General features: G+C 38.7%; 2 protein-coding genes across 2 annotated transcripts in view; both read right to left on the bottom strand.

The window, feature by feature from the left end:
- The window catches only part of LOC131165728 (ricin-like), a 630,504-nt gene that overhangs the window by 590,533 nt on the left and 12,987 nt on the right, over positions 1-26,984 (bottom strand). The window lies entirely within an intron of this gene.
- On the bottom strand, positions 180-26,695 carry LOC131165722 (ankyrin repeat-containing protein BDA1-like). The gene is made up of 2 exons (XM_058123740.1): positions 25,865-26,695; positions 180-1,270 (listed from the first exon to the last, which is right to left on the bottom strand). The coding sequence occupies exons 1-2, from the start codon at positions 26,456-26,458 to the stop codon at positions 428-430; spliced, it is 1,437 nt and encodes a 478-aa protein (XP_057979723.1). The 5' UTR covers positions 26,459-26,695; the 3' UTR covers positions 180-427.

Raw genomic sequence — 26,984 nt, 5'->3', positions numbered from 1 at the left:
CGATTTGTCTATTTATCTAGTTTCTATTTTTTCTTTGTTTAATCTTTTTATTGTTCTTGCTGTTCGCCCTTTTCCTATGTTATATTTATAGTGAGCAATTAATGTTACTTAAAATGTCACTTTTTGAATTAGATGATCAAAATATTGAATAACTTTTGGACAAGACAAACACATACGTGTACATGATCCCATCAAAATAAAAGTTTCATGTTATGGGAAACACTATTGTATTTTATATTGGCTGATGTAACCATAAGGAAACATATGATTATCTGATAATTAATGAGAATTTACCAGCACCCTCACACAACATCAGGTAAACTATACGGAGCAGAAGATCGATCATTCCAAGATAAGAACAGAAGTTTATGGTATTAGAGTTCACGGTTTTGGGGGTGGCTTGCTAGTTTAAACTTCCATTTAGCCATTAAGGAATTGGCAACGTGCGTCGAGTGGCTGATCGATGTCTCCACCATTTCCAACCTTTTCTAGCCCACCGCGGAAGCCACCTCATTGAAAATGGCAGAACAGAGGCAACCCCCATAAGTATATTTGCAGCCTTCTTCTCATTTGTCATGGTGATTATTGAGTTTCCATAACAGAACATCATGCAGCATATAGCAACCCAAAGCTCCCTTTGAAAGGGAAATCCTCCTGTGAGATAAATTATAATGCTTAACGATGCAGTGAGCGCCAGTGTGTTTCCAAATAAGAACATGAGTGTCTTAGCCGTAGTGTGGAAGCCAAAATTCTCAGAAGCAACAGTTAGACCCAAGAGTGGGACTACGCGGGTGCGTGGGGGGTTGGGCAGTGTGCAGCCAACGGTGATACCAGAACCACAGCTTGGTGGTACTTCGGTTGAATTAGTGCTTGGTGATTCGACCAAGCCACTTGGTGGGTTTATGCCTGCTTGAAAGGTCACGGTGGCGATCAATGCAGCCACTACTAGTAGCACATTTCTAGTGTTGCTTGGTGAATCTCTCTGCTTCTGAAACTTGAAGTACTTAAACCAGTCCTCTGGAGGATCTGAAGGAATGTGCTTTGGCTGGGGGCTCTGGGCGTTTTCCCTTGCGAACTGGTGAAGAGGGGCTGCATGCTCCTTCGCACCACGTGCGCCGGCTTGGCTGAAGATTTCTTTGAGTCGGACATCGTCGGGAGTTTCCATCACTATGTCTAACACATCCATTGCAGTTAGACCCTTTGAGTTTTTGGCATTCACCGTCAATATCCCACCATTGCCATTGCTTTTATCAAGTAGTAATTCTATGCTCTGCAGGATTAAAATGCCTTACCAAACATAAATTTATGCCAATTTACACTAAATTTGTGCCTTGGTAGTAAATATATGTCTTGCATGATTGTGCAGGTTTCTGATTATATTGAGTCGTTCATTTTTCTTGGCTCAGTAATATGTATTGACATGTTTGCATCAACAATTGACCTGGGTACTAACACTTAATACCAGCAGCATAAAAATTAAATAATTTTAGTTCCCAAACAGATTGATCACCAAAAATTCAAAATGCACTTTTTGCTAGAAATAACTTTAATTCATAGAACCTAATAACCCAAGATCATTATGTTATTCAATTAAGAAAATTAAATGCTGAATAAATACCTGAATCCATAAATGTGTTTAATTTGATTGTCCAACAGCCTTTAGCGGAAAGTTTTGATCTTCTATAGTCAAATCCTTAAGTGTTTGACTCATATTCTTTTCTTTAGATGGAAAAAAAAAGAAAGAAAGAATGTGAAACTGTTTCTGATTTGACTTGGGGACCATAACCCTATTAGGTTTTCCTCATATACTATGTTATTTTAGAAGCCCATTAGTCCTAAATTAATTTAGTATTGGGTTTCTACACATTACAAAACTCATACCCAATAGATGCTAAAATAGCCAAATAACATAATTGCTTTTAAATATGTGAGCCCACAATAGGAAATTAAAATTTCCAAACAATCTCCCACTTAGGCGACACATAAATATCAGAAACAATTATGTTTCTCAAACCTTAAGTGTACCCAGTATGACTATTATCCTTATAACATCTCCTTAATTAAATCTTGTTCATTTCATATACTAGCATGAGATCAAAACGGCATTCATTATACTCATATTCATAACTAAACCTATCAATGGTCACCACACTAATACACTCAATGGCATATATCGAGTATGGACGTGTAGCATGGTAACATGCATGCTCCTTAACCTTAACATGCATATCCCAACTGGTCCTACCTTATTCCTTCTGAGATCAACTGTAGAGACCCGGAAAATAGTAATTAATGAAATAATAAAGGAAAGAAAAGAGTTGGTTTGACACAGGTACAAACCGTCGACGATTATAACAACCGAGAGCATTTTAAGTGTCAAATCATTGACGGTTTCATCAAGCCCAGGAAAACCGTCAACGGTTTCCCCTGCGCTAGCAAGCCTATATAATGGCTTTAAGTTCATTTGTGTTAGAAAAAGTAAACTCTCTTCTCTCTCTCTCTCTCTCTCTCTCTCTCTCTCTCTCTCTCTCTCTCTCTCTCTCTCTCTCTCTCTCTCTCTTAGAGCTGCGGTTACCACTCTCTCTCTCTCTCTTCGATTTTTCTCCCAAAACAAGCCCGAATCAGCTAATAAACATCATTTCGGGATCTCTATTACGATTTTCAACTGTTTAATTGGGGCTATTTCGCTGTTCAAGCTTCCCAAGCACCACTCCAAACTTGGGGTAAAGAAGTTGTTTTTGCAGGTTTAATTAATTATTGGAATATGCGGGCCTTGGGAATGTTAAAATGATAAATGTTTTGGGGTTGAACTGATTGAGTTAGGGTATATGGGTATAGGGTTTGTGCGAGTGCCGCAGACATAGTTTTGGGATCCTGCAAGCGTAGCTCTTGGAAACAGGTAAGGGGAATAGGTTATGTCAGGTGTTTTCATAAATTTTTTTGAGTAAATTATAATATGTGATTTCTGAGTAATATAAATGTTTTTCTAATATACTGATTTGTCAAAATGGGAACTTTGGAAATGATATACAAATATATATGTTTTGAGATAGTTGGGTTATTGGGTTGAGTAAAACCCTAGAGATAGTCATAGCATTATTTTCAATAGAAAAGTATAGTATAAAGTATCACTCAATCTGTGTGGCATGAGTTTGAATGTATGTATAAATAAATTTGTTAGTTTTTATGGAGAAATGTATATATACAGAGATACAATTTTATATAATACAAATTTCAGACAGTATTATAGCGTCCTATTAAAGACTACATTACAGATTTCATACAGTATTATAACATCCTATTAAGGATTACAGTACATATTTCATACAGTATTATAGCTACCTATTAAGGACTACAGTACAAATTTCATATAGTATTACGACGTCCTATAAAGGACTACAACATTCTATATAGAACTACAGTACAACATTTGATATAGAAATACATAATGATAGTGTTCTATATAGAACTATACTATTATAGTATTTTTTACAAAATAACAGTATTTTACTGGTTTTATACAGATTTATAGTATAGCAAATTATATTGATTTGTGAAATGAAATCATGTGATTATATTACTTTGGAAATCGCATTATATGGTTTTAGAACCTTGATGGACCATAGTTAGGCATGGTACCGTAGCCGCATAGTTGCTAGTGCAGCAACACTTCTTAGACAGAGTGTTGGTGGCATAGTTGATTGTGCCATAGAAGTGTAGAGATTACCCCCTAGAGTCCGGACTAGCTGGGTAGGCCAATTGTACTCATAGTTATAGATACAGATACAGATACAAATACAGTTGACTTAGCTTGGTTAGGCCAACCATGGCTAGGTTCAGCCTTCGGACCGCACAACCCGGATCATGCGGTGTTAATACATGACGTTATTGTTTATCCATCTAGGGCAATTCTTCTATGCATATATGCGCATTTACTTATACAAAGTTATTATTTTATACAAAGTTATATGTTTTATATTGAGTATGATGAGAAAGGAAAGTAGGTATTTTGAAATATATTTGTATATACGTGATTACAGTTTTACATGATTTCACAGTGAAGGAAAAGGTAAATAATGGTTGTATATTTGGAACACTAAAACTCATATTGCCTGTAACTACCCGAAGAATAATGTATTTTAAATAATAAAGAGAAAGGGAAATGGGAACAGGAACAGAAGGAGGCAGCAGAAGCGTTCGTCGAAGACATTGCATTTTGAATATAATAACCCAAGAAATTTTTCCAGGCCTCGTCGACTAACACAGGGGTTTCTTCGACGAGGTCCCGTCTCGTCAACGAGAAGATACCGAGAGGTTTTTGGGAAGTCTGAAATTCGTCGACGAACTTTCTATAGGACTCGTCGACGAGGTGACGTGGCTCGTCGACGAATCCTATAGTATAAATAGCCCTAAATTCAGTTTAATTGCAGAAAAATCAACGCAACTCCCTCTCTTTCTCTCTCTATCTCTCTCTCTCTCTCTCTCTCTCTCTCTTTCTCTCTCTCTCTCTCTCTCTCTCTCTCTCTCTCTCCTACGGCCTCTCCTCCATCTCTCTTCGATTTCAGCCCCGTCAGTCGTCAGATTGACTATCTGAGGTCACCAAGATGCTCTTGGTGAAGTTCTCTCCAAGTTTACTGGAGCAAATCGTCGGTGGAGTCAAGTTGAATTTCATTCCAGAATCAGGGTAAGGTCTTTTAGTCAGTTTTTGACTTTCTAGCAGTTGTAGGAAATGAAGTAGGTAAAGAAATAATGATATTCTGTTCTGGCGAATGTTGTTTTCAGGGTGTTGAGTAGGAAACCCTGTAGGTGTTAGACCAGTATACCATAGGGGCTTTCCAGTAGTTAGGTAAGAGAAACATGTTATGCTAGGAAACTCTTTTATGATTTCAACATGAATTATATATTTTTATCAAATTATTATTCAGGTTATATATATATATATATATATATATATATATATATATATATATATATATATATATATTACAATTTCTAGAACTTGATAATATTAGTATGTATTTGTGTGGCTTGAGTCGATAACAGAAACAATACTGGGGAAGTGTTTGAACTGGGGAATATGTTTTTGTGTAGTACTGAGGATGTTTTATGGTTTTTAGGGGTGTATATGTATAATTATGGAGATAGTAGAACTCTGGTATTGTATATGAGATTTAGGTACTTTACGTTTTTTCGCTACATAGATAGTATGTATTTATAGACAGGTATATCCTCGGTATCCACTTTGGGTCCGGGTTGACTTTGTTGATATTTTGTGGTATTAGAGTTTATTATTATAATAATAATAATATAACAGAAATTTTGGGTCGTTACATCAACCTTAGTTCCTTAGTCCTTAGCTCTTCCAAAAAGGAAGATAACATTCAGAGTGACAAATACATAAAAGAGCATTCCTTTATTACTTTATTTTTGCGAAACAAGTGTCTACAAGAAAGAACATCAAACTCCCACTAAACCGCAACATTGTCAAACAAGACGACACTTATATGAGTAGTGTGCTCATGAAACACCTTGGGTGGTAAACCCTTGGTGAGTGGATCTGCAGCCATGGAGTTTGTCCCAATATGTTCTATCGACACTTGATGACTCTGAACCTTTTCCTTAACCATCAGAAACTTGATATCAATATGCTTTGACTTGGTGGAGCTTCTATTGTTGTTTGAATACAACACCGCAGATTTATTGTCACAATAGATCTTGAGCAGTTTTTCAACCCCGTCCAAGATATGCAGCCTTGTGACAAAATTTCCAACCAAATTCTTTGATTATATGCCTCGTAAGCATGCTATAAATTATGTTGCCACGGTTGAAGGAGCTGTGAGAGTTTGCTTTACACTCTTCTAGGAAATGGCACCTCCAGCCAGCAGATAGATATAGCCCGAAGTGGATCTCTTGCTGTCTGTGGATCTCTTGCTGTCTTGGCATCTAGCGAAATCAAAATCAGAATACCCAATGATCTCAAGTTGATCTGATTTCCTGTAGGTGAACATGTAGTATTTTTTTCTCTAAAGATACCTCATAACCCTTTTTCTTGCCTTCCAATGATCCAATCTTGGGTTACTCAAATATTTACCTAAAATTCCAACTATGTACGCCAAATTCGGACACTTACATACCTAAACATACATAAGACTCTCTATAGCAGACACATAAGGAAACTTCTGCATTTCCTTATTTTCAACCTCAGTCTTGGGGCATTAACTGAGACTGAAACCTTCTGCCGTAGCTATGGCTGTATCTCCCGGGTGACAGTCTTTCATGCCAAATCTAGCAATTACCCTTTCGATATAACTCCTTTGTGATAACCCAAGTATACCTCGAGAGCGATCTCGATGTATTTGAATTCCTAATACAAAAAAGGCATCCCCAAGATCTTACATCTCAAAATTTTTGGTCAGAAATCTCTTAGTTTTGTGCAATAAGCCTATATCACTACTCGCCAACACTATGTCATCGACATACAAAACTAGGAATATAATCTTACTCCCACTGACCTTATGGTATACACAACCATCAATCGAATTTACCTTAAAATCATACTAGATGATTACTTGATGAAACTTGTGATATCATTGACGGGAAGCCTCTTGAGCCCACAAATGGATTTCTTTAATTTTCAAACTATTCTTTTTGGATTTCCAGAAATAAAATTTTTCAGGCTGCACCATATAAATTGTTTCATCAATGTCACCATTAAGAAACACTGTCTTTACATCCATTTGATGAAACTTTAAGTCCAAATGAGCCCCGAATGTCATTATAATCCTGAAAGAGTCTTTCGATGAAACCGGAGCGAAAGTCTCTTTATAATCAATGTCTTCCTTCTGAGTGAATCTCTTAGCAACTAGACGTGCCTTATATCTTTCAATATAACCCCTTGAATCCCTCTTGGTCTTAAATATCCATTTGCAACCAATGGGCTTCACACCTTCGGGTAATTTGATGTGATCCCAAGTAAGAACCCAACCCGAGAAATATGGATTAAATAATAAGAAAGGGTAAGGGAATTAAAAATGGAAAAATTAGTAGGGCTCGTCGACGAGGCTCCTTTTCTCGTCGACGAAGTCCCTTCTATAGCTCGGTGATGAAATTCAGAGGTTCGTCGACGAGTGAATACCGAGAGATTTTGGGAATTATAAAATCTCAGGCTTGTTGACGAGGCCACGTTGTTTGTAAGAACCCGACCCAAGAATTTCAGATTTAATAAATAAAAAAGGGTAAAAAGGTAAATTTTGCAGGCATTCTCGTTGACGAAGGCCCTCGTACTCTTCATCATCGAAATCTAGAGCCTTGTCGATGAAAAGATACCAAACATGTTGTAAAATATCGGAATAGGGTTCGTCACCGAAGGAGCTGGTTCATCGACGAAATGTGTGGATGATTTGTCGACGAAGGCACCATCTCGTCGACGAATTGGATAGGGTCAAGGGTCTATAAATAGGATATTTTGTTGCTTCATTGCTAAGAAACCTCAAATTCTCTCTCTCTCTCTCTCTCTCTCTCTCTCTCTCTCTCTCTCTCTCTAAAACTTGAATCCTCTCTCCCTCTCTCTAGGATTTCAGGCCATGAGTTGCTGGAATCAATGATCCGATGTTACCACGCGGATCAGAAGGAGAATCTATGTTTTTAGGGATCGAAAAATCATTTCGAGGATTTTTAAGTTTTGACCCAAAATCGAGGTAAGGGTCTGATTTCAGTTTTGTTTCAGAATATATGTAGTAGTAAGAATTATAGTGAAGTATAGTTCTTGGATGTTTAGGTTTTGGGAACTCGGTTCGTAGTTTTGGAGCCGTAGAGTTCATATTTTGGTATTCGGGAAAAGGTAAGAGGATTCTATTTATATCAGTTATTTTTGAAATCGGAATTGGCAAACATGTAGTTTACGATTATATGTATGCTTTGGATACTTATTTAGGAAAATCTATCAAGTGAAAATGCGAGATTTTCAGGTTACAATTTTTGAGAAAATTGGGGGTTTCAAGTATCATCTCTATTTTTGTTGGAAAACTGTATGTTGTATAAAACTGTAGTAATGAGATAACCGTACCTGTATTTTTATTAAACTGTATTTATTAAATTGGAAACGATATGATTGTTGTATACTCAAATAAGTGTGAAATAAATTGTTGTATGTAAAATGTTCCAGGTTTTGTAAAACAGCTAGGAGCGGCTACTTATCGTATGCTGATGGGTATAAGAACATGAGTTCCAAAATTATTCTAGGTTTTTTAAAACAGCTAGGGACGGGTAATTATCGTACATTGATGCCATGTCTCAGCTAAATACGGTGGGCGAGAGTGTCCGACTCTATATCTGAGGGTGCTTGAGTGTGACGACATTGACCGTATGTTTGGTATTGTATGTATTGAAACTGGATTGTGAAAATACTAGAATTTTATTGTGTTATGTTTTACGTTGAAATAACACTTGTATGCCACACACTGATATAACCTGCTTTCTTCCTTATTGAGACGTGTCTCACCCCAAATATACAAATGTTCTTCAAGTCCTTTAGGTAGCCGAAACTAGCATCCTAGCTTTCAGGAGCATGGGTGTCGGTTAGCTACGTAGAGTACTTATGTAAGTACAAATTTTGTATCTGGGATGTCATTGTTGGGTTTTGTAGACACCCGGGGTATGTACTGTATTTTGGAGCATAGACTTTAGTCATGTATATACTCTGGTATGGTACGATGTATGTATTAAAAAAAAAATATTTTTGCTGCTTATTTGATGTGTATGGATATGTATGTGATTGTGTATAGGGTTTACGTGTACTCCATGAGGTTGGACCCTTATTCATAGTAGTATCATGCATGTTTTAAATGATACATAGACAAGTTAGGTTACTAAAATCACACTTGGGACTTATCCGTGGGTTCGGGGCGTGACAACTTGGTATCATAGCAAAACCAAGTTGTTAGGTCTTGTAAACTTGGTTAGGCGTAATTATGCGTACATACCACAGTATAGGATGTAAGAAATGGGTAGAGTAGGTCAAGGGTTGTCTTGTTGCTAGATGGGGACTCATTGGCAGTGTTCTGTGTTTTTCCTGGAATGATGATTTCAGTAAAATCACGACAAACCATTGATGGTTTCGTGTCGGTGTGGTAGGGCAGACCTGGACCCGTGAGAGTTGTAGTTAACATGATTAGCTTTCAACGACTGTGTTAACTGTGTACGATATGAGAATTCTAACTGATTCCTATCCTATTTTCAGAATGGAGCCCAAGGATAACAACTTGGATAGTGGTTCCAAGGGGACTACGAGTGACGAGTCTCCTTCTGTGCCTCGGGGCTTAACGAGGCAGGTTATGCGGGAGATCAGGCGAAGTGTTAGGAGACGTAAGTACTGTCCTACTGCTACGGGTTGTACCATAGATAGGTTCACCTGCATGCACCCTTCGACATTTATGGAAGACCCGATCCGATAGTAGTAGAGAATTGGGTGCAGAAGACCGAGAAGATATTGGAAGTTCTGCACTGCACTGATCAGTAGAGGTTCTCTCTTCTACTTTTCAGCTAGCAGGAAAGGCTGAAAGATGGTAGACAACTATGAGTTTGCTTGAGAAGCAGAGAGCTGGTCTATCTGGTATGACATGGAGCCATTTCAAGGAGGTATTTTCGAGAGATACTTCCCGACTTCCACTCGTGACGCGAAGATTGATGAGTTCTTGAGCCTGACTCGGGGAACCCTAACAGTGCAAAGATATGCTGCTAGATATATTAAGCTATTTTATTTCGCGCCGTATTTGATCTTGAACAAGTATAAGAAGGCTCGAAGGTTCGAGAAGGGTTTGAGGAAGGACATCCGCAGGCTTGTGGGGAAGCTTCAGATTCGAGAGTTTTCTGTGATGGTGGATAAAGCCACCATAGTCGAGGCTGACCTCTAGGGGGATGAGGTGGTATAAGAGCAGAAGAAGAGGCCAGTATCTTTTGGTTCTCAGACTAGTCCTTGACAGGGATAGTGGAAGAAAAAGAAGAACTATAGTTCAGGTTATTGCTAGAATACCAAACAATAGGGTTCTAAAGGGGATCCATCATCCACACCATGCGCCAAGTGCCGTAAATGGCATGATGGTGAATGCTAGCCATTCTGGGGTAACTTCTACAACTTTGGCAAACTAGGCCACATATCCTGAAACTGTCAAGCACAGAGAATCGATATGCCTGCACAGAGCCAGAACCGTGGGAATAATCAGATGCCTCGGGGAAACTATCAGGAAAACACAGCTCCGGCGAGGGTGTGCTCTCTTACTCCAACAGATGCGGAACATGCGGGAAACATGGTGACAGGTACCATGTTATTGCTTTCAAATAGAACGATTGTTTTATTTGATTTGAGAGCAACCCATTCTTTTATATCTGCGAGTTTTGTGAAACTGTGTGGGGTTGAAACCCAAGTGATGGATGAATAGTTGTCTGTGGCTACACCGATTGGGAGTGTAACGATCTGTAGTAAGATGTTAGGAAGCTGCCCAATGGTTATTCAGGGAAGGTTGCTACCGGGAAACCTAGTAGTGTACGACATGTATGGATTTGACGTCATACTAGGGATGAATTGGTTATTCTCTAGCTATGTGGTGATTGATTGTCGTAGGAAGCTAGTAGTGTTCAGACCTCTTGGGGAGCAGGAGTATGAGTTTATGGGATCATGTGTGCGTTTGATGCCATAGATTTTGTCGGCTATACAGGTGAGAAGGTTACTCTTGGAGGGTTGTCGGGGGTACCTAGCTTGCATGAAGGAACCACCTCAGGATGATTTGAAACTTGAAGATATCCGAGTGGTTAATGAATTTTCGAGTGTATTCCTGGAAGACTTACCCAGTTTGCCTCCTAATCGAGAGGTGGAGTTCACTATTGATCTGCTGCCAGGTAAGGCACTGATTTCTAAAGCTCCATATTGGATGGCTCCAGCTAAACTTAGAGAGTTGAAGGAGCAATTGTAGGAACTGCTAGACAAGGGCTTTATCAGGCTTGGTGTTTCGACTTGGGGAGTTCCAGTATTGTTCATGAAGAAGAAGGACGGGTCGATGTGAATGTGCATTGATTATCGTGAGATCAACAAGGTAACAGTGAAGAACCGATACCCGTTGCCTCATATAGATGATCTATTTGACTAGTTGCAGGGAATGTAGGTCTTTTCAAAAATCGATCTACGGTCAGGGTATCATCAGGTGAGAGTTAAGACTAAAGATGTTGCGAAAACTGCTTTTTGAACCAGATACGGTCACTACGAGTTTCTGGTCATGCCATTTGAGTTGACTAATGTTCTGATGATTTTTATGGATCTAATTAACAGGGTTTTCCTTGAATACCTAGTTCATTCGTGGTGGTGTTTATCGACGATATTCTGGTATATTCTAAGAGTTTGGAAGAGCACGAAAACCGTATGAGGTTGGTACTTCAAGCTTTACGGGAAAAGAAGTTGTAAGCTAAGCTAAAGAAATGCGAGTTCTGGTTGAATTAGGTCGCGTTTCTAGGCCATGTAGTGTTGAAGGGTGGTATGTCAGTTGATCCTGGTAAGATGGAAGCAGTGGTTGATTGGGTGAAACCGAAGAGCGTACAGGAGGGTCTAAGTGTCCTAGGACTGGCTGGGTATTACCGATGGTTTGTGGAGGGATTCTCTAAGCTATCTGGCCCTTTGACATGGGTAACAAGGAAGGGTGTGAGATTTTATTAGACTAACGAGTGCGAGCAGAGTTTTCAAGAGTTGAAACACCGACTGGTTATTGCTTCGGTTTTAACCATCCCACATATGGATGGTGGTTTTGTGATTTACAGCGACACATCGCTAAAGGGTTTGGGATGTGTGCTGATGCAATAAGGGAAAGTTATTGCTTATGCTTCTCAGCAACTCAAGGAGTACGAGAAGAATTACGATGTTGACGATCGAGAGTTGGCAGCAATAGTATATGTGTTGAAGATCTGGAGATACTACTTATATGGTGAACAGTGTGAGATCTTTATATACCATAAGAGCCTCAGATACTTTTTCACATAGAAAGAGTTGAACATGAGGTAAAGGAGGTGGCTGAAACTGATCAAGGACTACGATTGCACCATTAGTTATCATCCGGGGAAAGCTAACGTGGTAGCTGATGCGTTGAGTCAGAAGTTAGAGCACGTGTCAGTATCTGTAGTAGTAGGTCAACATCATATCAGACGGGATTTGGAAATTCTTGGCATGCAGTCAGTGGATGGTAATCATCAGGCTTTCATTGCTAGCTTGATGATCCAACCGACGTTATTTAAGAGGATTAAAGCCATGTTGGCTAGTGATGTGGAGTTAGCTGAGACCATGGAGAAAGTGCAACAAGGGTTGGCTGCAGATTTTAACATCTTTGAGGGAGGTATGCTAAGGTTTGGAAACAGACTATGTGTTCCAAACGACGAGGGGATAAAAAGGACGATACTGGAGGAAGCACATCATTCTTTGTATACTGTACATCCGGGTAGTACAAAGATGTATTGGGATTTGCGTGAGTCCTTCTAGTGGAGTGGCATGATATGAGAGATTGCCTGGTTTGTAGAGTAGTGCCTGATGTGTCAGCAGGTGAAAGATGAACATCAGAGACCGGTAGGGCTGTTGCAGCCATTGAGTATTCTAGAGTGGAAATGGGAGCATATTTTCATGGACTTTGTCACCGAGTTACCACCAGTGCTTCACGGGCAGAATGCAATCTAGGTAATCGTGGACAGGTTGACTAAATCTTCTCACTTTGTACCGATGAAGGTTAAGCTACCCTTTGAGTAGGCTAGTAGATTTATACGTGCAGGAGATAGTTAGATTGCACGAGGTACTGGTGTCCATTGTTTTAGATCGAGACCCGAGGTTCACTTCTTGATTCTGGAAGAGTTTACAGGAAACACTGGGGATGAAGCTTACATTCAGTACAATGTTCCACCCCCAGACTGATGGGCAGTCAGAGATGACGATACAGATCTTGGAGGATATGTTACAGGCTTGTGTATTAGACTTTGGTAGTAGTTGGATTCAGTTTCTACCATTAGTGGAATTTGCCTATAACAACAGCTTCTAGGCTAGTATCGGGATGGCACTGCTCGAGACATTGTATGGTCGGAGGAGTCGGTCTCCTTTGTATTGAGATGAGGTCAGTGAACGGTAGATATTGGGTCCCAAACTCGTACAGTAGGCTTCTGAGAACGTTGGTTTGATTAAGGATAGGGCTAAATTGGCTCAAAGTCGGCAGAAGAGTTATGCGGATGTTCGCCACCGTGAGTTGGAATTCGAGGTGGGGTAAGGTATTTATGAGGATCACTCCAATGAAAGGGGTGATGCGATTTTGGAAGAAGGGCAAGCTGAGCCCAAGGTATATCGGACCATTTGAGGTATTGGAACGAGTGGGTCCGGTGGCCTACAGGATTGCACTATCCCCAGTGCTCTCATGGATCTATGATGTGTTCCATATATCCATGTTGAGGAGGTATATGCCAGATCCATCACATGTGATTAGTTACGAATCTTTAGAGATTGGGGATGCTTTGGCATATGAGAAGATACCCGTTCAGATTCTGGACCATAAAGTTCAGAAGTTACGTACCAAGGAGATACCGTTAGTGAAAGTACTGTGGTGGAATCACGCGATTGAGGAAGCTTCTTGGGAGTTAGCGATGAAAATACACTGAAAATATCCACAGTTGTTCTGAGTAGTAGTTTTGATAGCAGGATCGGTATGGGTATGTATGTATGTAATATTCTGGTATTGTAGTAATGTTGTATGATTAGTCTCTGGGAGAGTTTGTGATATTGTGAGCTCCCGAGACAATGTACATATGTAACCATGGTATTCCTTCGCCATAAGTGAGGGTATGTAGGTATTTGGGACGGGGCTGCTATGTGTGTGGCCGCCGGCTCTTCCTAGAGTCGGGTATGCGTTTGGGTGTGTAGTTGAGTTGGTAAATGAGAGATTACAAATTTTGAGGACGAAATTTGTAAGGAGGGGAGGTTGTAAGAACTCGACCTGAGAATTCCAAATTTAATAAATAATAAAAGGGTAAAAAGGAAAATTTTGCAGACTTCGTCAACGAAGCCATTGTTCTCTTTGACGAAGGCCCTTGTACTCTTCGTTGCTGAAATTCAGAGCCTCGTCGACGAAAAGATACCGAACGTGTTGTAAAATATCGGAATATGGTTCATCGCCGAAGGAGCCGGTTCGTGAACGAAATGTGTGGATGATTCAACGACAAAGGCGCCGTCTAGTTGACAAAATGGACCGGGTCAAGGGTCTATAAATACGATATTTTATTGTTTCATTGCTAAGAAACCTCGAATTCTCTTTCTCTCTCTCTCTCTAGAACTCGAATCCTCACTCTCTCTAGGATTGAGGTCATCGGTTGCTGGAATCAATGATCCGGCGTTACCACGTGGATTAGAAGGAGAATCTCTACGTTTTTAGCGGATCGAAAATTCATTTCGAGGATTTTTGGATTTTGACCCAAAATCGCGGTAAGGGCCTGATTTCAGTTTCATTTCAGAATATATGTACTAATAAGAATTATAGTGAAGTATAGTTCGTGGATGTTTAGTTTTTGGAAACTCGGTTCATAGTTTTGGAGCCGTAGAGTTCATATTTTGGTATTTGGGAAAAAGTAAGGGAATTTTATTTATATTAGTTATTTTTGAAATCAGAATCGGTAAACATGTAGTTTACGATTGTATGTATGTTTTGGTTACTTATATGAGAAAATCTATTAGGTGAAAATGTGGGATTTTTAAGAAAATTGGGGGTTTTGGGTATCATCTTTATTTCTGTTTGAAAATCGTATGCTGTATAAAACTGTAGTAATAAGATGACAAACCTGTATTTGTATTAAACAGTATTTCTCGAACTGGAAATGATATAATTGTTGTATACTCAAATAAGTGTGGAATGAAATGTTGTATGAAAAATGATCCAGGTTTTATAAAACAGCTAGGGGTGGCTAATTACCTCACGCTGATGGGTATAGGAACATGATTCTAAAATTGTTCCAGGTTTTGTAAAACAGTTAGGGGCGGCTAATTACCGTACGTTGACGCCATGTCTCGGCTAATTACCATGGGCAAGAGTGTCCGGCTTTATATCCGAGGGTGCGAAATGTCACCTGTTTGTTCCGACTAGTCACCAATGGGTGTGAGTGGACACCGTATTAGCATGATATTGTTGTGAGGCTTCGATTATTGCAGGGTATCGGGTGCTTGAGTGTGACGACACTGACCGTATGTTTGGTATCGTGTGTACTGGAACTAGATTGTGAAAATACTGGAACTTTATTGTGTTATGTTTTATGTCGAAATAACACTTGTATGCCACATACTGATATAATCTGCTTTCTTCCTTATTGAGAGGTGTCTCACCCCGAATATACAAATATTTTTCAGGTCCTTCGGGTAGCCGAAACTAGCATCCTAGCATTCGGGAGCGTGGGTGTCAATTAGCTACATAGAGTACTTATGTAAGTACAGATTTTGTATCCGGGATGTCATTGTTGGATTTTGTAGACATCTGGGGTATGTACTGTATTTTGGAGCATAAACTCTAGTCATATATAGACTCTGGTATGGTACAATGTATGTATTAGAAAAAATATTTTTGCTGCGTATTTGGTGTGTATCGATATGTATGTGATTGTGTATAGGGTTTACGTGTACCCCACGAGATTGGACCCTCATTCAGAGTAGTGTTATGTATGTTTTAAATGATACAGAGACAGGTTAGGTTACTAAAATCACACCTAGGACCCATCCGCGGGTTCGGGGCATGACACCGTCGTCGACGAACACCCTTCTTCTACTCGTTGACGAAGGCGCCGTCTCATCGACAAGGCTGGCCGAGTCAGAGGTTTATAAATATCTAAATCACTTGCTTAATAGAGAAGAAACCAAAACTCTCTCTCTCTCTCTCTCTCTCTGTGTAAGATTTGGGCTATCTGTTACCCGAATCGACAATCCAACGTTACCACATGGATCAGGAGGAGAATCTCTATGGTTATAGCGAATTGAAATTTCGTTTCGAGGATCTCTAGGGTCCGATTTCATTTTCGTTCGGTAGATTTGTAATATGGAGGATTATATTGAAGTATTGTTCTTTGAATTTTAGGTTTTGGGAACTCGATTCGCTATTTTGGAGCCATTTAGTTCGTGTTTTAATTTTCGGAGAAAGGTAAGGGGTTTCTATTTATATCAGTTATTTTTGTAATTTGAATCTATAAAACTATGATTGACGATTCTGCAGATGTTTTGATTACTTATTTGGGAAAATCTATCAGGTGATATTACGGAATTTTGGGGTTTACAGTTTTTGGGAAAATTGGGGTTTTGGGTATTATCTCTGTTTCTATTGGAAAACTTTATATTGGTATAAACTGTAATATAGAGATGACCGTACCTTTGATTATGTTAAACTGTATTTTCAAATTGTCTATTATGAGATTATTTGTTTACCCAAATAAGTGTGGAATGAGATGATGAATTGAATGATGTATTTTGTGAAAAAGCGTGCCGATTAACTACCATAGGCTGTGAGTTATTGGAATGAGATATAGGAACGTGAGTTCCAAAATGTTCCAGGTTTTGTGAAAATGCTGAGTCGGGATAATACCGTAGAGGATATATCAAAGAGGGCCGGATTAAAATGTCACAAGCTGAGATATTGAACCAAGTCAGAATAATACCTTAGGCTTTGATGTTTGACTTTTGCCAAAGAGTGTGCAATACCACTAAACATGTCGATTTTTATCGAAGGGTGTGAGAACACCAGATCTGCACTGATTCAACACTGTGGGGGCTTATGCTATGTCGAGTATAATTCGGGAAAACCTGAATTAACCAACAGAAATTGGTCGCTTCGGTTCGATTAAGAACACAAGATCGGTCGGTTCAGTTATGGTTTTAGAAAGTTCGGTTAATTGGTTCGGTTAAGAGGAATGTTAATTCGGTTAACTGAAATAACCGATTTAATAATTAATTAAAATTTAAATATAAATTAGTATATGTTAATTTGTTAATATGTTAATTAGTATATGCTAATTTGTTAATATGTTAATTAGTATATGTTACTTTTTTTTTTATCAAAGTGGGTAAATATATTGATCAAAACGAATGTACAAGTATATGTTAATTTTTTAATATGTTAATTAGTCTTTGGTTGAAAAAATCTACAATTATACTATGTTTTTATTAATTAATTTCAAATTAATTCGGTTAAATTTGGTTAACTGAATTACTCGAAAAGGTAACTCGGTCGAGTTCGGTTTGGTGAGGCCCCTCTATTCGGTCGGTTCGGTTAACAGTTCTCATTAACCAAAAATTTTGATTAATTTGGTTAATTAACCGAATTTGGCGGAACCGACCGTTTGCTCACCCCTAGTGACGACACTAGGTCGTATTGCTTTGTATCGTATGTATACTGGAACTATATTGTGAAAATACTAGAATTGTGAAATGTTTATGTTTTGCAGTTGAAATAACACTTGTGTATCCACACATTGATATAATTTGTTTCTCCCTTACTGAGAGGTGTCTCACCCCTATCATACAAATGTCTTTGAGGTCCTTCGAGTAGTCAACACTAGCGTCCTAGCGTTTCAAAAGCGTGGTGGTTGGTTAGCTGTGTAGAAGTACTTGTGTTACTATTGATCCTTGGCCGAGTTGTCATTTTGGGTTATGTAAACACTCGGGGTATGTTATGTATTTTGGGGAATTAGATCGTGTTTTGTATAGACTCTGGTATGGTTTTATGAATGTATTAGGTTGAATTTTTCGCTGCGCATATACTGTGTTTGTGATGATGGTTAGGGTATACGTGAACCCTACAAGGTCAAACTCTTATATTGTGTAGTATCATGGATGTTATATGATACAGGGACAGGTTAGGTTACTAAATAACACCTTGGGTCCCATTTCCGAGTTTGGGGCGTGACATCCCAAACGTCATTTGCTTTTATAGAATTCGTCTCATCATTCTTGGCATCAATCCACTTCTGAGAAAGAGAACTTTGTTTGACTTGATGGAAGTTGATTGGATCATCTTCCAACACACCTATGTCAAACTCATATTCTTGGAAAAAGATAATATAATCATCTGAAATCACACTTCTCCTTTCTCTAGTGGGTCTCTTTAATGGCATCACTTCTTGAGGTTGTTGAGTTTCCTCTTCTAAAGCAATATCCTCATTTGTGTAGGGAGTACAATGATATTGTCTTGTATTGTTTATTGAATAGGTTCAATAGCAATACTATAAAGGGAAATGAATTCCTTGTAGCGCCTTGACCTGCCACGTGGGCCTGGAGTGCTAGTAAGTAACGACCCGAATATTTATAACTTGATATAATCATAAATACTCTTTGATACCACATACACATATATAAATGCAACCCGCCCTAACCAAGGAATCTCGAGCGCACCTGTCAGTACTAAAATTAAACCATATAACGGAAGATTTCTAAAAACATCCAAACACTTTACCAGAGTTCTAACTATTCTCAAATACATACATACATAACACTATCGGTCTATTTAATACAACCCAACCGAATGACAAAAATAAACCACCGGTGACTCACTAGGTCTGTCTAACCCCCCCCCCCCCAAAAAATTACTAATCTCTACCCTGTAGTACGTTAGGCACGATTCCCTGAAGGTCCTGAAAATAATTTGTATAATGGGGTGTGACACTTCTCAGTAAGACATACTATATTATTATTAGTATGTGGTTAGCATAAGTTCCTATGTGAATATAAAATTCCATTTGACTATATATAAAAATGGCATTTAAACTGTACTAATTAGTATATATGAAAATACATAATTTTTGAATAATAAACTGTCGACTTAGTATAACCCATTTATAGTAAATTTGCCCATATGTGCATAAAAGACACAACCTGGACTGTAGAAGTAGCGTCGTCACGCTATTACATACTCATACAACATGCTTCCCCTCACAACAAGTTGTGCGTCCTGAAGGCTGGACTCGACTGGCAGCCGATGGTTCCGCAGCTGAGTCAAAACTATCACTGTAAGTACGATTGTGTCTACCCACGGTCACCCAGTATACCACGGATGGGGCCCCCCGGCAAAAACCTCAGAGTAGTATTGCGGCCAAGATCTCCAATCAACTTATCATAATTCCACGCTCGTGTGATTGCACTCACTACCCATATATAGCTACGGTACCGTGCTCACAAAATCACAAATCGCATATCCACAGGGTTGTAGAATCATATATGGCAATTTACACAATAAACCTGTATTATATCTCATTTCGTAATAAAACATGTTATTCCATAAAAACCCGGCCCTCTGTTGTTATATCAATCTTGCCCCTGGTCGTTATATCAGTCTCGACATATAGCCATCATATCATATTGTATAATACCAGTGAAAAACTTCTGTTCATATATGTCATTTAAACCATACTCATGCCACACGAATTTTCATTTGATAAATCACAATTATTTCATCAATTGAAATATGTCATATCATACTAAATATTGGCTTAGATAAAATACAAGTTTAATTATCTCCACACATTTTATTTAACTAGAATATATACGTATATAGGAAAACAGAGATAATCAAACCTACTTACTTTGATAATTTATAAAACACCCATAATAATTTGAAATCAATAATTCCAACCGGTCAAAACGTTCAGAAAATCCAGTACTTCAATCCAGTAATCTCATATTTAAAGTTAATGGGTTGGTTTAAAAAATAATATTTATTAATTGAACCCTAGGTTCGAAAACCTCAATTTAAACGGTTGGATTGGAAAATAAAAACCATAATCAGTTGAATATAAACATATACTACATTTTAATTGGTCCACATGTCAAAAATAGCTGACATAATATAATCCCATTACCAGTTTTCCTGAAAACGACCCGAAATGGACGAAAACCCGAAACCCTAGCTTTTCGAACCGGCCGAACAACAAGATCTTATGAGCTGAGAGAAGGGAAAGGGAACCGAGGAGCACTAGCGGAGAGTTCCTGAGGCTAAAGAGTGAGAGAGAATCAAAACCCTAATTATAGAGAGAGAGGAGAGAGAGAGAGAGAGAGAGAGAGAGAGAGAGAGAGAGTGTGTGTGTGTGTGTGTGTGTGTAAGAACTCAAACCGTGATATAGGGAATTAAATAATTAAAAGAGGAGTAAGGTAACTGAGCAGCTTCATCGACGAAGTCAGAGTTCTTTGACGAGGGCCAGGTGTTGCTCGTTGACGAGGAGAAGACGAGGGGTTTCGGGAAATCGATAATATCAGGTTTGTTGATGAGGCCATGGCCTCATCGATGAGCTGTCTATATGGTCTCGTCGAAGAGGACACCATTCATTGACAAGGAGTGGGTCAAAGGGTTATAAATAGATATTTTCATTACTTCCAAGCTAAGAAACCTAAAAAATCTCTCCCTCTCTCTTTAGAACTCGAAGACCATTCTCTCTCTCTCTCTAGATTTCTTTGCCGTATGTTGCGGGAATCGATGATCCAACGTTACCACAAGGATCAGGGAAGAATTCTCTATATGTTCTACGGATTGAATTTCGTTTCAAGCGTTATTGGGTTTTGGTCCAAAATCGAGGTAAGACTCAGTTTTCATTTCCGTTCCAGTAGTTTTGTAGAGAATGGAATCGTGAGTATATTATGTACTATGGGTTATAGGTTTTGGAACTCTATTCACTGTTTAGGAGCCTTGGAGTTCAGGATTTGCCATTTGGGGAAAGGTAAGGGGATTTAGTTTATGTCGGTTATTTTTTAAATTGAACTGGGTAGAATTGTGGTTCACTATCCTGTGCATTTTGGTTACTCATTTGGGGGGATATGACGGGTAAAATTATGGGTTTTTCATGTTATGGTTTTGGGAAAAGGGGGTATTGGGTTGCATCCCTAGTTTTGATGAAAAACTATATGTATATTGTGATTTATACTGTGTAATAGGGATGACCATGCCTTGGCTTTATTTAAAATGTATATGGTTGGAAAATCATGATTTTTGGATTACCAAATAGGTGTGGTTTGTTTGGTTATATGAGCATGCATGGTTGTATTTTATTGAAATGCAATAAGAATTGGGTTCCGAGTTGTTCCAGGTACTGAAAAAGTGTCCGGCTCAATTTTCAAGGGCGTATGAAATCGCTGAGCCATGTTTGGTAAGAGTGTTCGACTCTATATTAGAGGGCGTGAGCGTTACCGGCTGATCATCGAAGGGTGTGGATTCACCAGTTTGTACCAGTACGATACCATGGGAGCCTGGGGTTCGCCATGTGCTGGGGACCTCGTGTAATGCGGGCTGGCTACGGGCCAAAGGGTATGACGACACCAGGCTGATCATGTGTGTGTGTGTGTGTGTATGCACTGTTTTGAAACTATTTTGTGAAAGTACTGGAACTACATTTAACTTTGTATGTTTTGCTGTCATGATAACACTCAAATGCCACACATCGATATAACATGCGTCTGCCTTACTGAGAGGTGTCTCACCCCTGCTATACGTACATATTTTCAGGTCCTTCGGGTAACCAGAGCTAGCTTCTTGGTATAGGAGCGTAGTGGTCGGTGTACTGTGGGAAGTACCTGGGTAAGTCCTAAGCTTGTGTTGGGTGGTCTTTTTGGAGTATTGGCTGCGACCCAGGTTGATGTTGTATTTTGTGGAGTTTGACTCCTTTGTATAGACTTTGGTATGGTATTGTATATATATAGAAAGACCTTTTTTCCGCTGTGTACATGTTTGCATGTGGATGCGTGTAGGGTGCTTAGGAACCCCACGGGGTCGGACTTTCACTCATTGTATTGTATCTTTGGTTGATTTTTATGATACAGGGACAGGTTAGGTTATTTATTCACCTATGAGTCCCATTACCGGGTTCGGGGCGTGATAGAGAGAGAGTTGATAGTTTATGAAAAAATAACTTAACTTAACCCTTAAGTAAACAGATCCGTTGGAAAACCGTCGCCGGTTTTCCTAAGCTTTAGAAAATCAGCGCCGATTTGGCAGTTGACTCTCCCAATTGACTGAAACCTGTGACGATTTTCTCACCCTCTAGGAAACCGGCGCCAATTTGGGCCTTGCCAAACCAACCTCCTTATTTTCCTTTTGATTTCCTTTATCTCTCTATTTTATATTTATTCTCTTTTATTTTATCGATTCGGGTTACTACATTCCTCCTCAAAGACAATATCCCTAACCTTATCTCCCCCCAAAAACTCAACTTCCTTAAGAAACCTGGCGCTTCCCCATCTCAAAGAAGGTCCTTGTCAAGAAATCATAAAATTTCTAACCCCTTGATCTTTCAACATACCCAACAAAGTAGCAACTAATTATGCTTAGGTCCAATTTGTTTTCATTAGGCCTATAAGGCCTAGCCTCAGCCAAACAACCCCAAATGTGTAAATGCCTAATACTTGGCTTCTTCCCATTCCAAAGTTCATAAGGAGTTTTAGTTACTGCCTTGTTTGACACCCTATTCATTATATATGCCGCAATATTTAGTGTTTCTCTCCAGAGAGATTATGATATAGAAGAATGACTAATCATACTTCTTACCATGTCCCTAAGCATTTTGTTTCGTCTCTCAGCAACACCATTCATGCTAGCTTTCCTTGGCATGGTGTATAGTGGGATGATACCGCATTCTTCTAGGAATTTAGTGAAGGGTCCTGAACGTTGTTCTAATGATCCATCATATCTACCATAGTATTCACTACCATGGTCAGTTTTGACGACCTTAATTTTCTTGCCTAGTTGGTTCTCAACTTCAGCTTTAAAAGCCTTGAACACGTCTAGAGATTGTGACTTCTCATGTATCAAATAAAGGTACCCATAGCGCGAGTAATCGTCTATGAACATGATAAAATACTGTTGTCCATTCTAAGAAGCCGTAGGAAATGAACCACATATATCAGTATGTATTAGTTCTAAGACACCTGAGGCTCTATTGACACCTAAATTTCATTTGTTTGTCAGTTTTCCATTAATACATTCCACACAAACTATAAAGTATGTTAAGTTAAGGGGTCCCAGGATTCCGTCTGACATAAGTCTTTCCACTCTCTGTTTAGAGATATGTCCTAACCGCTTGTGCCATAAGGTGGTAGAATCCTCCTCAGTTAATTTGCATTTAGTAGCTCGTGAACTAATATGTAAGGACTCATTATTAAAGGCAATAGTATCTAACATATATAAATTTTCAACCAAAGATCATGTTGCAACCATATTTGAATAGTGAAAAACACAAAATTTATTGTTTAAAAAAAACAAGAATAACCAAATTTGTTCAATACAGAAATTGAAACCAAATTCCGTCTCAAAGATGGTACCACATATGTCTCTTCCAAATCCAAAATACAACCAGATTTAAATAACAAACTAAATGTCCCAATTGCCTCAACCTCAACTTTATTGTCCTTGCCTACGTAGATGAATCTTTCAGCATCAACCGGCTTTCGGCTTCTTAGGTAGCCTTGCATTGACACGCAATTATGTGAGTAGTAGCACCCGAATCTACCCACCAAGTATGTAAAGGTACTATAGCCAAATTAACTTCAGAACAAACTAAAGTTAGAAGCGTACCCTTCTTTTCCCGCCAAGCGGCGTAATCAGGACAATCCCTCCTGAGGTGTCCTCCCTTCCTACAGAAGTAGCAGCCAAATTCTTAGTCTGGTTTCTTTTGCAGTTTTCCTTGGGATGTCCCAATTGCAGCATCCTTATCCTTCTTCCTTTTGTTATCCTTAGAGGAAGTTGCTAAGTGAGCACTTTTTGTCTTCTCTCGCTTAATCCTTTCCTCTTCTTGCACACAATGAGCAATGAGCTCATTTAAAGTCCACTTATCCTTTTGAGTGTTATAACTTATAGTGAATTGACAGCATTGTGTAGGAAGGGAAATCAAAACTAAGTGCACGAGCAAGTCATTAGATAACTTTAACTTAAATGCCTTTCACTTTGAAGCGATGTTAGACATTTCTATAATGTATTCCCTGATTTTACCTTTTCCTTTATACCTCATTGAAACAAGACTAACCAAAAGGTTGCTGGTTTCAACCTTTTCATTTTTTGTAAAACATTTCTATAGTTACTTAAGGAATACCTTAGCATCATCCTCATCGGACATTGCGCCCCTGAATGCTTATGGAATAGAGCCTTTCATGATCATTAGGTTCATGCGATTAGAACGCTCCCACCTCTCCAAGTCGCTAATCACATTAGAGGTACTTGTATCCGTAAAGGCAGGAGATCGTTCTGTCAGTAGTGCAAGATCTAGATCCATACAGCCTAGAACAATCATGACGTTCTCCTTCCAATTCTTAAAGTTTGAGCCGTTAAGCACCAGAATGGAATTTATGTTGGCAGAATTACAGAAGCAGATATGCAATAACTAAATACAGAATAAAGTCAAACAACGTGTTCAGTCATAATACACAAGTCATTATATTCCTAAATCAATTCCATATATACATGTCAGGTATATTAACACATAAAAATGGATCCCATCTAAAGATACCTAGTACAACATTAATATTCTATCTTTAGATAATATTAACTTGTTAGTGGTATCCTTCATGCAATGATCAAATACTTACAATAACTCTTGTCAAACAACAAACCTTTCTTTGGACCGACTTATTATTTACATGGATAACCTAACAATTGTAACGTATTTATCACCACAAGTATACAAGTTGTTTGGCCTAACAATGACCTTCCTTTGGGCTAATCATTACTCGCACAAACAACACACATACGTCCCTAATGTTTCAATACAAAACACATTTACATAATAGAGGTTACTTTGCCAACTTAGTACTTTAATATACTTATACTAAAACACTAAACATACACAAACTACCTTAGAAAGTTTTTTTTTTTTCCTTCACAGGCACTAAAGCCTGAAGTCCCTTTTTTTTTTCAAATTGGAATTACTCCAAATTGATCCCAAACCTTAAAAGTCCCAAATTAAGGCTAGAAAAACATGATTTTAAGCATGACGAATAAAATTCCTTTAACCCTAAAACATGCTGATCCGTAAAATCATGCAACAACATATCAAATCTAGGTTTTCTTTATACTTTATCATGCAAAACCTAGATCTAGGGTTTTAATACAATCAATATTATTCCTAGATCAGATCATGCACAGTTTCTTAATCAACAACATGATTAGGCTCTGATACTACTTGTTAGAAATTACTTTAATTCATAGAACCTAATAACTCACGATCATCATGTTATTCAATTAAGAAAATTAAACACAAAATAAATACCTAGATCCATAGATGTGTCTGATTTAATTATCCAATAGTCTTTAACCTAAGAGTTTTGATCTTGCACAGTCAAATCCTTAAATGTCTTACTTGTGTTCTTCTCTTTAGATGAGGAAAAGAAAGAACGTGAAACTATTTCTGATTTGACTTGGGGACCATAATCCTTTTAGGTTTTCCTTATATACTAGGTTCTTTTAGAAGCCCATAAGTCATAAATTAACTTGGTATTGTGATTCTATACATTGTAAGACCCATACCCAATAGATGTTAAAATAGGTCGGTGGCTAGTAACATAATTGCTTTTAAATATGTGAGTCCTTAATAGGAAATTAAAATTTTATAACAACTTCCACATACTTGTATTGTAATTCCTAATTAATAAGGCATCACTGAAGCTCGTTATCCAATTCGAAACAAGTTAACGGGGGAGAAAAATACCCGACGTGTATGATGTAATGTTTGGGAAGTAGATAATTTTGTAACGAGATCATTACCAATCTTAGAAAAAATGAAAAGCATTGATTTGAAGGAAGATTATACAAATGGACTAAAAGCGTATGTGCAAACAGCATATCAATTTGATTGTTACCTCGAGCTGTTTTCGAGACGCTGCAAGGTGCAAGACGGTGTTCCCATCACAATCAGCCCAGTTTGCAAGCATTTTCAAATTGAGCTTCTCAAGCCATCCCACCAAAACACCCAGGGCTTCAAATTGGTAGTTCTTCACAGCAAGGTGCAGCGCAGTTTCTTTGCGGGCCGTGACATCTTTGATGTACTCTGGATTTGAGACCATCAATTCCTCTATAATCTCAGCTCTCCCATACATGGCAGCATAGTGAAGTGCTGTTCTTTGGTTCCTCCCCTTGAGGCCACTCACCTGTTCATGGTCGTTAGCCTTCAAAAGTTCTCTCACCATCTCCAAGTTCCCCATGGCTGCGGCTATGTCCATGGGCCTAAATCCTTCATTATTCAGTTCTGCAGCAAACTCAGGCTTGTGTTTGATAACTTCGCGCATGAAACCAACCTGCCCTGCCTTGGCTGCTGCATGTAGAGGGGTCTCCTTGGGAGATTCTAGCGCAGCGTCGGTGAGAATCAAGGGGTTTTCCTGCAGGAGTTGATGCAGCAAGTCAACGTTTCCAGTTCGAGCTGCATCGAGCAATCGTGCACGATCCATCTCAGACATGATCAATGAGGAAATCGATAAGAAATGATCAACCGTAAGGCCGATTTATAGTAAAAGGAATGAGATGAGTGGTGCCACAGGCCAGGATCAAGAGAAGAAGTCAAGTCAACAATATTTACTGTAGTGTTTGCATTTATGGAGGAACTGAATTGCAGGTGCTATAGTTTGACTTCTTCTGGTACAAGGTGGGCGTTGTTAACTTTGTGATGCTTCTTGAATTGCAAACCACAGATGAAATCTGAAAGAAAATTCAATAGTAAGATGGTCCTCTATAGTTTCATCATGGTTGGTGGAGCAGAAAATATGTCTCTTTCTCCCTTGGCGCAAGAAAGGTTTCCCATTGGTCCTTTTCCATCTCACCACAAACTAAGGGTTTACTCTGAAAAACGAGGAAGCATGCAATTTTTCTCATCAGATCAGAAACATAAATACTACCTCCACTAATCAATGCCTAATTATTCAATAATATACAAGAACAAGTCAGCATACCATGCAGCTGGGCCACTTTTTAAACTTACGTAATTTT

Source organism: Malania oleifera, chromosome 10 (assembly GCF_029873635.1).
Source record: "Malania oleifera isolate guangnan ecotype guangnan chromosome 10, ASM2987363v1, whole genome shotgun sequence".
Taxonomy (NCBI): domain Eukaryota; kingdom Viridiplantae; phylum Streptophyta; class Magnoliopsida; order Santalales; family Ximeniaceae; genus Malania; species Malania oleifera.
Note: the sequence above shows the minus strand (reverse complement) of the source record. Positions and strands in the feature narration are given on the sequence as shown.